The sequence below is a fragment of the Protopterus annectens genome, chromosome 16.part0 (genome assembly GCF_019279795.1).
Source record: "Protopterus annectens isolate FY-2018-M chromosome 16.part0, PAN1.0, whole genome shotgun sequence".
Taxonomy (NCBI): domain Eukaryota; kingdom Metazoa; phylum Chordata; order Ceratodontiformes; family Protopteridae; genus Protopterus; species Protopterus annectens.
The window spans coordinates 641,013,474-641,027,600 of record NC_056750.1 but is presented as its reverse complement, the minus strand read 5'-3'; the positions used below and the strand labels follow the sequence as shown (position 1 = coordinate 641,027,600).

Below are 14,127 nucleotides of genomic sequence, written 5' to 3'. Positions count from 1 at the left end.
TGCACTCCGACTGGAGCAGAGGAGACCGTGGAGCCGAGCGTATCGACTCCAAGGAGGGAGACCTAGATCTCTTTCGACTCCCAGACATTTCCGAAGTACCTGTTGGAGCCGATTGGGAGGGAGGGAGGCACGTTGGCTCCAGCCGGAGCAGAGGTGGATGGTGGAGTTTCACCCAGCGACAGCTCAGAACTTAGGTGGCTTGGAGGATTTCACCGGCTGAGCCATGGCCAGTGAATCCTGGGGCTTGAGCAAACCCCGGAGTATTAACTTATTTTTGCGCTCCTGCAGGACTCTTGGGCTGAAAGCATGACAAACCGAACAAGAGTCCTGCAGGTGCACTGCACCCAGACAATAGACACAAGCAGTGTGACCATCTGTCAGAGACATCTTCTGACAGCATGAGTCACACTTCTTGAATCCGGACACTTTAGAGTCCTTGGACATGTTCAGACACACACACACCCCAAGGTAAAACACTCACACACACAACACAAGAAAAAAAAACAAGTTAGCAGGTATAACTAATTACACACACACTAAATAAGTCTACTACTACTAAAAACGTTTTTTTTTTAAAACTAGAGAAAGACAAAAAGAGGGTTAGCCTCTAATTTAAACAGCTACCGCAAAGGGAAGGGAGGGAGAGGGGTGGGGAAAACTCTCTAATTAAAACGAGTTTTCAGTAAAAAAACAGGGATAGATACTATTTAAAGAATCTAGCTAGGGTAATAGTACAATTAAGGAATTAGGAACGCTAATAAGGTTAAATTTTAGTGAAATTAGAAAAAAATACAAAAAGTTATACGAGCCTGAGCCAGTAAGACAACCTCGCAGTCTGAAGCTGCAAACGAGATCTGGGTAACTAGCGCCAGGCATCATGGGATATAGAGTAGCCTTGAGCCAGTAAACCGCTTTCAAGCTTTTGAAGATGGCCGAGTTGGAGCCGAGGATCGGCTCCGAACCCAACCAGCAAGAATGAAGGCGAGATAGACAACTTAACATCATGCCTTTCATGTAACATGGAAACTAGTAATCATATAAATTACGGTTTAAGAAGCAAAAGAGGGTATGATTTCTGTAACAAGAACAAGACGTCCTGCACCCATTATATAGGAGAGTGCAGTAAAATTTCCTATTTGCTGCTATATTCTCTCTTGGAAGTTGCACAACTTCAGAGGCACAGGACTTTCATGGTTTTCCCTGAAAACAAATAACCTTTTCTCCAACCCTATGTGAACTCAAAGTTAGAAATATTTTAGTAGTGGAGTGTAGAGTATACCCCAAACAAGGGAGGATTGTAGGTCTACTTAATCTTTGCAGAAACGAGAAAAATTAAGAATGTCATATTTATATTGTACAGTATATGCAGGAAAAACAGATTTCAGATGCATTGCTATGCTGAGTTTCAGCATTAGTTGAGAACTTGTTATGGACTATTCAAAACAATTTTGTTCAGTTCATATAACACAGAACAATGAATTATTAAAAGCAGCCTTCTTGAACATAGATCTTGTCTTTAAAGATGCTGTCTCCTCTCATTTCATGGCTGCCATGAAAAGCTAACAGCTTAAAAAGTTCTTATCTGAGTTCTTCAGAAAAAAATTGCTAATACACTCTTAATTCCACCAACATTATAAACTGCACATCCGTAACCACCTCCCTCAGCTCAGAAGGCAGGACAATCTACAAGCATTTCAAGGAAAGGCGAACTTCTCTCCATCATGGGTCTTGTTGGGCTGCTCTTTTACCGAACTAATCGCTTATACATTTCATGACCACCTGCTTACAGAGACCATCTTTAAAATATGCCAAAATAGCACTATCTAGAATATGCCTAAATAATTAAGTGAAAAATGTGCATGCCTGTTGGGGGGATGCAGTTCTCACAAATGCACAAACATTATTGCTGATAAGCTTATTATTGAGATATATCTAAGTATAATTTGTTGCAAAGGTTTCCTTGGGACAACTTCTGTATACCTCAGAAATAGTATTAGCGTACTTGATTCTGTCAAAAACTGTTTATATGAAGTCACAATGCAGGACAGTTCAATTCTACCAGTCTTACTTCTGGCAATAATCTCCATGAAGACTCAAGAAAAGCACTATCTCATTACATATATTGCAGATAAACTGCAAAAATCCATGAAGTGAGCATTCAGAAACAAATTTAATGTTAGGTTCTTGTTTTGGTAGTACCAGTCCAAATAAAGCATCTCTCAAAGACAACTGTCAACATCGTTTCTGTTTCTGATTTATGCAACAGTTACAGTACGGAAATGTAACTGTGTGCCTGAACAAACATAACTGTATTTAGTTTAGTGGTATCTAAAATCTTACCAGATGACAACATCAAAGGTATGCTAGGTTCTAAACCTTCCCGAACTACCTGTTTAAAGAAACACAAAAACACCATTGTATAAGTTACTTTATGTAAAATCTTATATATAGACTCAAACTACAAGTTAGTCATGGCATCTACTATAAATTACAAATCTGCAGATAATCATCTTATCAGCTGATTAAGATGTCCAGCTACACTAAGTAGCCTCTTGGAATATCCTTCCCAAGCCTTCTTGCAAAGCTTCACTCTTTGTAGGAGCTTGTCTTCGCTGGTCCCCGTCAGCTGCTTACAAATGAGGCAGAGGGGCATGCTGCCTCCACTAAAGTCTAGTTCTTAAAGTTGATGAAGCAGCATAAGTACATAAATATAAAACTATGAACTTGACACATATGCCGTACATACAGAACCTGTTGATTTCACAATAATCAGAACCACAGAAGATGGAGGGTGGGGAAAAATATGCCCAAAGCACACAGCTGTCAAGAACTAACGATGTGATAAATAATAAAATGTATGTGATATGTCCCGATAGGCACTATGCAGTGGTTTAACTGTAGAAAAAAATCCCAATCAGTGATGTTAAAGCATAAACAAGGAAAGGACAGACCCACTGAAGGGAAACAGAGCAAAGTACACTGAATAAACTAAATACCCCATAACTAAATGTGGGTTTTAAAAAGATAAATAAATCAGAAGCAAAATCAATCCTCCAAAGAAAAATGTAAATGAAAAACTATCACTTATGTAAAGAACAACCACAAGGCCTTGTAAACCTGTTGCAAACATTAGAAGCAATACCCAGCAGTGCACTAAGCTAATATGCACACATTCATCCTCAGAGAATATAGCCAAGCTATTAACTGATGGATTTAGCTCTATCCTTATACATCTTCATCTCCCTTAACTCCTCCCGCCACATATCAGCATGCCCCTCTGATCATCTGGGGGCAAGTCCTGTGGAAACTGTCCAAGGTCAAGAATATTATCTCCATGAAGCAGACAATGTGCTTTCTTGCTAGCACCAAGCACAGCCTTATAGATCACTATTAACCCTAGTCAATCACAGCCTCTCCAACAGGTTCATGCTCGAGGTGTACAGAACCTCTATAATAGTCTCACTTCATAAGTAAGGAACCATCAATCACTCTGGTAACTACAAATGCATGAGCCTAACCAACTTTGTCTTTAATGCAATGTGGTGCATCATTACAGAATTTAACAAGGATATCAGTAGGCATTCTCTAGAGCCAAACCAGTCTGGGTTTGTTAAAGGTTAATCCTACCACTTAAATTTAACAGACTTCTTTGAACATGTCAGCAATGCATTGGATGCAGACAAACTGGCTTACTGCAACCTGGTGAAGGTGTTACATATCATCCTACATCCTGGTATTAGAGGCAGACTAATTTCAGACAGACTCCCCGACAGAACTAAATTAATTCATGTAAGGGTCATGTTCCCATCAAAAGAGGTCATTACTAGCAACATCCATCAGGGATAGGTCCTTGGGCCACTTTTCTTCAGTGTTCACTTCTTTGATGTCAAGGCCAATATCAGGGGCCTGTGGCAGACCAAGTCTGCAGATGACTGCAAATTCTAAACTATCATAAGCTGTCCAAAATGACTTCTAGATTCTCCAGGATGATCTAATAAGCAAAAATATGAATAAATGATGCCACTGCCATGGTTTTAAGCAAAATGCCAAGAAATGTAGTTTAATGTTAACTGGCAAACATGGGCACCCATGCTCATACTACACAAATGACACCCCTTTGAAAACTGAGAGTTAAGGACATGAACACTTTCACTGAGCTTGAACTATCCCTTGACCACAGTGTATCAATTATCACAAAAAAAGCCTTTTATGTAGACAGACATTACGAAGGATACATATTTTAGGTCAATGGAAGTTATCATCCCTCTCTGATCCTCTCTTAGACCCATAATAGAATCTAACATCCCTTGCTGCATGTACGTCTCTAAACATATGAATCTACTTGAAAGACCACTGCATTTCATCACAAATAAAATCAATGGCGTATCCTCCATGCCCACATAGGTGGTGCAGCGGTTAGCGTCGTCATCCCACAGCAGGAGGTTCTCCTGTTCGATTCTCAGCTGGAGCGCCTTCCGTGTGGAGTCTGCATGTCCTCCCTGTGGTAGATTGACGTTAAAGACATGCAGGTAGGTGCGTGCGTGAATAGGCATGCCTTCTTTGAAGGTTGGGCGTCAGACTGGCAACTCGGCACCGTAAAAACCCACTGCCCATCATTAGTGGGTGGGAGTTCCGCTGTGGAGACCCCTAACCGGGAAAAGCCAAAAGACTTTTATCCTCCGTGCCCACATAGACTGCCTTAAAGCACCTTCCCTCATATATTTATTACTTTTTAGGGAGTACACTGACCTCACCTACAAAGCCTCTAATAATCAAATCTTATTCATCATCATACACATCCACAAAACAAAACATGCTTAAACACAATTCGGAGGAACAAAACCTCCCAACATACCACAGAGAAGACATGATATTTTTCTCAAAGAATCCATGTTTCATAAAACAGATTTTCATTTTCCTTACATGGAACCCAAAGCAGATGCCTGACATTTTTCAAACACATCCTGGACAAATGGATAGGAATCCATAAATTCACCCCTGGTTTGGCTCCTCTACCCTCCCTGAAAAAAAGGGGAAGAAATTAGTTACTTCTCATTACAGGGCGCTGAAGAAACGGAATACTCAGGCTAGGCTACAAATGATTTATCTGATCAACAGTCTACTATGAATCTATGAAGTACAGTCTGCTATGTATCTATGAAGGATAGCCCTCCCAAAGGATGCTCTCTACTCCTGGACTGGGCATTCAGACTGCAGTGTACAGCAAAGGTAAGTAGTAAAGTAGGTGGCAGAAATCAAACTTTCTACAGCAAACACTCCAAAGACCAGTTGGCATAATGGTTACGGTCTTCGCCTCCCATGCACAAGGTTCAATCCCAACTATTGGCCAATGCCTGTTTGAAATTTGTATGCTCTCCCTGTGGGGTTCCTCCCACCTCCAAAAAACATGCTGAATGTTTCCATCTCAAACTCGCCTAAGAATGGAGCTGTGGGCAGCAGCACAGACTCTACATGGTTCCATCTAAGGGGAAGACAAGTACAGACCAACCATTTTAGGCATATACTGTAATGTGCAGAATCCTTAAGATAGGAGAACATGGATCACAGACTGCACAGGGCTAGCTACTTGATAGTGTAAAATATGGCTCTAGGGAATTCGGTCATGTTTTCTAATGTCACAAAAATGAGCATGGGTATTTGCCGGTGATCAAGAGGATTGAGAAACCGGCCTACTCTGACCTACACCAGGGATCTATGCTAATGGTAGGAGGTGTGCATGTATCCCTATTGGCCAGTGCATGCACACCATAAAGCCCAGCAGTCCTATGTCAATAACTACTGGCTGGCTGATGTCCAGTTGCCCAGCTTGGATTACCTGGGATAGCTCTTGAGCAAAAGCTGGATGTAAAACCAATCAACCTGCTAAATGTAAACTAAGAATTGCTACACTCAGTGTAGGTTCAGTGACGGGACAGAGCTTGAAGGATGGTATCATGGTAAGGAGGAGGCTGGACATCCTATGTATCCAGGAGAGAAGTGCAACAAAGCCACTTGGCTTAGGATCCAGAGTCTGCTACTTAGGAGGGCAGACTAGAAATGGTGTGGGAATTGTAGTGATGAAAAGGCTTCAGAAAGCAGGGAGTGATATCATTAAAATTAATGACAGACTCATGGCAATTAGACTCCACCTTAATGATAGGGCAGTAGTCAATATCAGTCTATGCCCACAGCAGGGTTGTAAGAGTGAGAACAGTGCATTCATACAGCAATTGCAGGACCTACTAGATAAAGCTGGACAACATGAACTGGTGTTGATAATGGGTGACCTGAATGCATATATCGGGACAGACAGAACAGGATTATGAGGACTGCCTGAGCCCACATGAGTGGGGCAAGAGGAATAAAGGAGAGCCCATTCTAAACTTCTGGCAAATGGCTTGATAGTAGCCAGCACATGGTCCAGAAAAAGAAACGGTCACATAATCGCATACAAGAGTGGCCAGCATGTAGCTCAGGTAGTCTTCCTCCTAATAAGGAAAGAGCATTGGGGTAAACTGCAAAGTCATCACCAATGAAACAGTCGTCCCACAACATAAAAAACTGGTTGCCACAATCATCTGCATGTAGTGGTCACAGAAGGCTCTAAGGTCAACAGAGACCAGGCTGAAGACTTGGAAGTTGACTGGAGAGAGACAGCACAAAATCTCAAGTAATTACTCAGGGCAGTAGCACCTCAAGAAGAAGAGGAAATAGGTAGAGTCGAAGAATGGGAGCACCTCACAACAGGGTAAGTGAGGACAGCAGAACAGATATGCTGCAGAGCCAGGTATGGAAATAAGGCACATAAGGAAAGCTGGTAGTGGAACGAAGAAGTCCAGAAAGTCATCAAAAAAAGGAATGCAGGATAAAAAGTGAGAGAAAGAAAAACTTGAACAGGCTAGGAAGGAATACTGGTTGATTAACCAAGAGGCTAAGAAAGAGTTGCAGTAGCAAAGAACAAGGCATCAGCGGCACTCTACCAACTTCAGAAAAACAACTCCGTGTATGACAAAGAAACTATATCAGGTTGCAAGGCAAATTCAGAAAGATAAAGCAGATAGTAAGACACCCTTCATAAGGGATGCCAGCAACAGCCTGCTCACCAGTCGAAAAGGCATCAAAGGCAGATGGAAGGAGTACTTTCAGCAGTGTCTGAATGAAGAAAATCCCACAGCAGCTGTACTGCCCCAGACACGGACTATAATGACAGAAGAGGGGGAGCCCACCATAGAAGCATTCATTTAAATATTATTTACTGACATTTGATTACAGGGAAATTCCAGTTGGGTAGGAACCCATTTTCAGTGGAGGCCAGAGAAGAAAAGATCCAAAGCATTACAAAACATTTTTAAGAACAATAATTTCACAACCTTTAAAAATAACACAAAAACAACTACAGTTTAATTATACCAGGTTAAACATAATATGAAAACACTGGATAAGAATACATACAAATTAAATGACAATGATTTAATATTTAGATACATTTTAGCCAGTTTATACAAAAATGAAAGGTAATTTAGTAATTGCAATGTGAGAGAAAAGCAAGCTTATGACATACCTAGAAAGAAAGCCAGGGGAGAGAAACTGAAAGAAAAAAGGAAGTGAGTGAAGAAGGGAGAGTAAGGAGATGTAAGGTGTGAAAAGACATTTGTTCACATTTAGGGGCATAATTTATCCTGGTGTTAAGCAAGAACAGATCCTGCTTTTGGCTAGGAACTCTCTCAGAATGGTTTTGAAGGATGGGAAAGAGGGTACTGATCTGATGGATACAGGTCTTAACAACACGATAAGAATGCAGACAATGCACAGAGAGGAGTTTTTGGTCATTGGATCATAATGACAGACTGGAAACACAGCTGTGTAGAATATTTAGTGCTGGACAAGCAGATGGATGCTGGATAATTTTATAGGTGGTAAAAAAACTGTGTATATGCTAATGGGGTAGTTCTAACCAATGTGGGTTTTTAGTGCTATATAGTGGTGGAGGGGCAGCCATGGTGGTGCAGCGGTTAGTGTTGCCGCCTCACAGCAAGAGGTTCTCCGGTTCGATCCTCAGCTGGGGTGCCTTCTGTGCGGAGTCTGCATGTCCTCCCTGTGGTCGCGTGGATTTCCTCCAGGTGCTCCGGTTTCCTCCCACATCCCAAAGACATGCTGTAGGTGGATTGGACACTCTAAATTGGCCCTAGGTGTGAGTGTGTGCATGTGTGCCCCTTCTGTGGAAGGTTGGGTGCCGGGCTGGCAACTCGACACTGTAAAACTCCACTGGCAATCATGAGCGGACAGGTGATCTGCTGTGGCGACCCCTAACCAGGAAAAGCCGAAAGAAGAAGTGCTATATAGTGCTGGGTTCTGAATGGGGTATTTTGCTGCAAATTTAGCAACTTTGTCATAGCACTGTTCAAGTTTTGATTTTTGTGAATCCTGAAGGTTAGTAAGGATAGGAGTACCATAAGGAAGTGTGGGGAGAAGAAAGGAAGTAGCAAGTGTAGCTTTAGTTGCATTGGTAAAAGGTTTTGGCTCTGTAAAGAATTCCTAGTTTTTAATGAGTTGTTCTTATGCAATTTTGTATATGCAAATTGAATTTAAGATTATTGCCTGCTATTATCCCCAATAATTTGCTATGAGAAGTGACTTCAGTGGCTGTATTATTGAGAGAGGACTTAAATTTTGTTTTATTCATGATTTGGGGGGAAAAAGTAGCAACATTTTTTTTAGGGTTGAGCATGAGTTGAGAGTTACAAAGACATGGTTCAGTGGCTGTTAAAGCTTCCTAAGTAAGTTTTTGAGATGTGTCATGTCAGAAGTGCAAATGAGTGTGGAGTCTTCTCCGTATGTATTAGGATTAGGGAGGCTTGTTGTGCAGAAGTGTGGAGGGTGCTCATGAGCATCTTAAGGGGGGGGGCAAGGATAGAGCCTTGTGGTACAGCAGTGGTGACTGGGAGATATGGAGAGAGGGTAGAGTGTCATTTTACTGACTGATATGTACCGGATAGGTAGCTTTTGAACCACAGAAGGGTAGACTGAGAGAGACCTAATGAAGACATTTGAAGCAGGGGTTTGATGTAACAAACTGTGTCGAAGGCCTTATACAAGCCTAGAAAGAAGATTAATTTGCAGTTATCTCTAGCTTTATTGGCAGTATATAGGTTAAAAGGACAGTACTAGTACTATGGGAAGGATGAAACTCATGTTGTGTGGGGGACAGGAGTACTTCCTGCAGGAGATACTTTAGCAATTGTTTTTGAACTCATTTTTCATGTATTTGAGAAAGGGGAGTAAGATTATTATAGGTCTAAAGTTAGTAATGTCTATTGAAATTCCTCTTTTGTGCAGAGGGATAATGTGCGACTTTTCTAGACAGTGTACAAACAGCACTAAGGAAAACAAAGTCAGCAAAAGCAGTAGTCTCAAATTAGGTCACAGTAGATATGATAATGGCTCCTAAGGGTACTCATAACAGTGTGGAGAGATTGTGACATCCCTCCTCTGGGCCAGTAATCAAGGAGAATGAATCCTCACCACTGACACCTGAGGGAGATTCACTTGGAACAAAAATAGATACACACTATTTCCAGATGCAGCTCTGCACCAAGTACAATTTCTCTTAGCACACCAGACAGGGAACACACAGACCAGGGACTGGATTTCCCACTCTCTCTCTTCAGGCCCCCATAAAAGACTCCCCACTTGCATAGCTATAGAGTTGAGTCCTCAGCTGAGTGTTCCAAGCCAAGTCCTCCACCACCCTGTCTTTGAAACTAGTGCTTTGTGTCCCTGCTCCAAGTAGCCAACATGCACTCAGAGTTGATTTACACACACACACACACACACACACACACATATATACACACACACAAACGCCTGGGAAAGGCTGGCACAGATTTACTAGCTCTGCTAACTTTGCCCAGACTACAAGGTAGTTACACTGCCACCAGTCAGCTACTCTAAGGCTCTTACAAAGGTACTCAATTACAAATAGTAGTGTTTGACCAATGCAGAAAGGCTTTCAGGGGCGTCTACACGGTCACCAAATAAATACAAGTACTCTCAATGGTAAAAATATTCTCTAAAAGACCAGCCACAATGAAAAGTTTAAATAGATTTAATAATAAATAAAAATAAAAGAAAAATACTAAATATCTATTTACAGTAAATACCAGAGTTTCAATCACAGGAAATATTAAAAATAACACAGATGGAAAGGTGCACACAGATGCAGAAAAACATTTGTTTAACTAACCCCATGATATTTACTGATCTAAATAATTACTGTCCCCTAGTTCACTTACTAGAGCAAGGCAAGATGATGTGGGTGAGGGGTCCTTATTAGTCAAATTTCAACAACAGAATGCCCCGAAACTTCAGTCTCATTTAGTATTAAAACATAATTTCACTGCTGGATTACAGAATTACATCACATAAATCTGGTCATCTGACTCTGGTTCCCACACCCCCTATAGTAGAAAATGAACCAGACTATAGTGTGTGTGTATTATAATACAAACACATAGCTTTGCCGAGATGTGTTATAGCATCTGGAAGCTAAAAAAAATGTCAAAAACTTCCACATTTCAAGGATAGCAATTAGTTTATCCTTAAGGACAATACAGTAGGATTCCTGGTCCTAGTTCTCACAGACATTTTGTCTCTGGCTGCAATCAGAACTGTAAGATACAATCTTTATGGCCTAAACCAGGTAATTTAATTTCAGACTATTTTTCAAAATTAGCTGGGCTAAGATTAACCTCTTCTCTTCCAGTATCCTCTGTTACAAGTGCATTTTCTTTCTGTCCAGCAGAACCCACTGTTGGTACATTTTTTTTTTTTAACACAAGCAACTTTACAAATACATTTTCAACACAAGCACCTGTACAAATCAGTTTGATATACAAATGACATATAATTCTTCACAAAACTACAATTAGCTATGCTGGCATATGTTACACATCCACTGACTTACTTCTCCTGGCATAGCTGGCAATATCTAAAATCGTCACCCCCCTCCCCCTGAAGACTCGAGGTAGTTTTTCAAGTGACCCTTGAGAAACGTGGTTTGAGGGACATGAGCCTGTTTGGGAACATATTAACCCATACCCTGTCTTGAGAACGCATCAGCATTGGCATTGCAGACCCCACTACGGTGCTGTATTGTCATGTCATATGCCTGCAACCCAAGGCCCTACTTTAGTAACTTGGCATTTTGCTGGCTGGCTCGATGAAGCCATAGAGCCCCCTCAGACTCCTCCTGCCACCCACTGCAAATATTCAACACAAGGGGCTCCCTATTATGGCAAGGCTTCATCATGTTAACTTGGTACAATTTGTGCCCCTGCCTCTTGCCTAGCAGTTCTACCACGTAGTTAACATCATTGACCTTCCTTACTACTTTGAAGAGTCCTTTCCAAGCTGCCTGCAGCTTTTCTGACACGAATAAGCACCATGACCTGCTATCCAACAGCATACTCTTAGGCTTGAGCATACCTGTCATACCAGACCTTTTTCTGCTGTTGGGGTCTTGCCTGATTCTCCTGAGCCAATCTCATGAGTTCCATAAACACTGGGCTGAGGTTTAGGGACACCTGCCATGACACACCTTGTGGGATTCACACATAGCCTACCACTCACCATGAATCAAATCTAAAGGCCCTCTCACACTATGTCCATACAACAACTCAAAGGGTGAAGAAAAGGAATAGCTGTGCAAAATCGTACCATAACCATAGATATCGCTCTCTTCTATGTTGCAGTATTTCAAACCCTTGGGTTATGCTCTGCTAGCTACCCGAATGTCCAGGCAGTATATAAAAGCTTTTAGTCACTGCTAGGTATCTGGGACGTCTGACATTGAATGAGGGAGCGTGGGCCATAAAAGTGATATCTGCACATACCTTTCCTCAGTCTGAACACCCCATTCGGACTTCAGTCCCAGGATAGCTGTACAAGTCCTGTGTCATTCAAGAAGGGATAGTTTTAATTGAAAAGGGGGTAGAAGGGAGGGAATGAATACTGTAACACAGAAGAGAAGGACATCTATGGTTATGGTAAGATTTTTACACAACTATTCTATGTCCTTCTGTTCTCATGTTGCAGTATTCTAAGCCATTGGGCGAATGCCAAAACTCAAAGGGAAAAAGAGGGAGGTGGGCATGGAACTTTTTCTCATGAAACCATGTAGGATTGCCCTAGCAATTCCTGCTCTAGATCTGGAGATATGATCCAGTCTGTAGTGTCTTGTGAAGGTATGGACAGATGTCCATGTAGCTGCCTGTAGAATGGAAGCAGCATCCAGTCCTTTAAAGAAGGATCCAGATGAAGCCATGGCTCTAGTGGAATGGGCCTTAATTTTTGAATTTAGATGTTTTCCCATGATAGGTGTAGCAAAAGGATATAGCCCTGGAAATCCAGGCAGAAATTGTCTGTTTTGTAACTGCTTTTCCCAGCACGCTGGGGTGAAAGGAGACATATAATTGCTCTGATTTCCTAATGGACTTGGTCTTGTCAAGGTAAAATCTAAGCTGCCTGTGATCATCAAGGGAATGCAAGACACTCTCACTCTCATTCTGAGGCTGTGGAAAAAAAGGGTGGATAGGTGAATACCTTGGTTTTGGGACAGCTCATTGACAACCTTGGGCATGAAGTAGGGGTTGGTCCTGAGGGTCACTCTATCCTTGTGGAAGAGGAGAAAGGGAAGAGTTGCCATGAGGGCCTGGAACTCTGACACTTCTCTGGCTGATGTCAGGGCCACCAGGAGTATAGTCTTCCAAGTACAGTGTTTGAGGGATGCTTTGGATGTTGGTTCAAAGGAAGCAGCCGTGAGCTTCTCTAAAACGTAGTTCAGGTCCCAGGGAGTTAGAATTGGCTTCCTGGGGGTCTCAGATGCAGTACTCCCTCGAGGAATAACTTTGCAGGAAGACAGGATCCAAGAGGAGGCTCAAGAGGCAGACAAGCTGAAATAGCAGCAAGGTGGGCCTTAACAGAGGAATAAAATGCCAGCACGGCTTGCAAGAATTCAGACAGACAGAATAGCATGAAGGGGACCTCACCTTACAATGGGTCCAGCTGTTTTTGTAGACATCACCTGGAGAATCTTTTTTATTTAAACAAATAAGATCTCCTAGTATTAGGTTTCCTGGCCGCCTGCAGGACTGTTAGCACATTCTCAGTGTAAAGGTGTCTGTAAGGGATCAAGATTCTATCACCCACAGAGTTAGGTTCAGAGATTACAGGTGGGGATGGGATTAGGGGATCCCTTTGTCCTGTGTGAGAAGGTCCACTCTATGAGGTAACTTATGATGACTGCCCATGGCTAAATGCAGAAGGAGGGGGAACCAATGCTATCTTGGCCAAAAGGGAGTCGCCAACAAGATTTTTGGTTTGTCCTGCTGGATTTTCAGTAGGACTTTTTGAAGGAGTGGGAAGGGGGGGATGCACAGAGAAACATCCCCTTCCAAGAGATTGAAAAGGCATCCGTTGCCCTTGCTAGGGGACTGGGCATCCTGGTGCAAAATAGTGGTACTTGTCTGTTCAGAGGGAGGGAAACAGATCTATCTGTAGTGTACCCCACTTGTGGACACTGTCCAGGAACACATCCCTGTGAATTATCCATTCGTGGGATTGTGACATGGACCTGCTCAGAGTGTCTGCCTGAGTGTTCTGTGCTGAAGGGATATAAACTGCCTGCAGGGAGACTCCTTGGGCCACCAGTTCCCAGGCTTGGAGTGCAAGCTTGCATAGCAAGTAGAATTTTGTTCCTCCTGCTTGTTCACATAGCATAGAACTGTAGTGCTGTCTGTGAACAATTTCAGGGGTCCTTGTTTTAGAATATGTAGAAAAGTTCTCAAGGCAAATATGATTGCTCTCATTTCCCGGATGTTGATGTGCTCCCACCTGAAGGTGTCTGAGACCAGGTAACCTGCACTCAGGCTACATAAAGCAGCTCCCCAGCCCCGATCTGAGGCATATGTGTACATTTCCTTAACTGAGGGAAGGGGTTGTAAGGCAAGTCCTGGGTTGAGTGTGATTTGCTCCAACCACCAGAGGATCTCCTTCCTCAGGCAGGGAAGGAAGGGAATGTTGAAGTGCAAGGGGTGTGAATGTTGGGAAAATGGCAGCATTGGGAAAGTG

At 42.4% G+C, this 14,127-nt stretch overlaps 1 protein-coding gene across 1 annotated transcript in view; it reads right to left on the bottom strand.

Moving 5' to 3' along the window:
- REC8 (REC8 meiotic recombination protein) overlaps positions 1-14,127 on the bottom strand; it is a 1,573,438-nt gene that overhangs the window by 123,765 nt on the left and 1,435,546 nt on the right. The window contains exon 10 of the mRNA XM_044058157.1: positions 2,341-2,389. Within this exon, the coding sequence (XP_043914092.1) occupies positions 2,341-2,389 (49 nt within the window). The remainder of the gene's footprint in view (positions 1-2,340; positions 2,390-14,127) is intronic.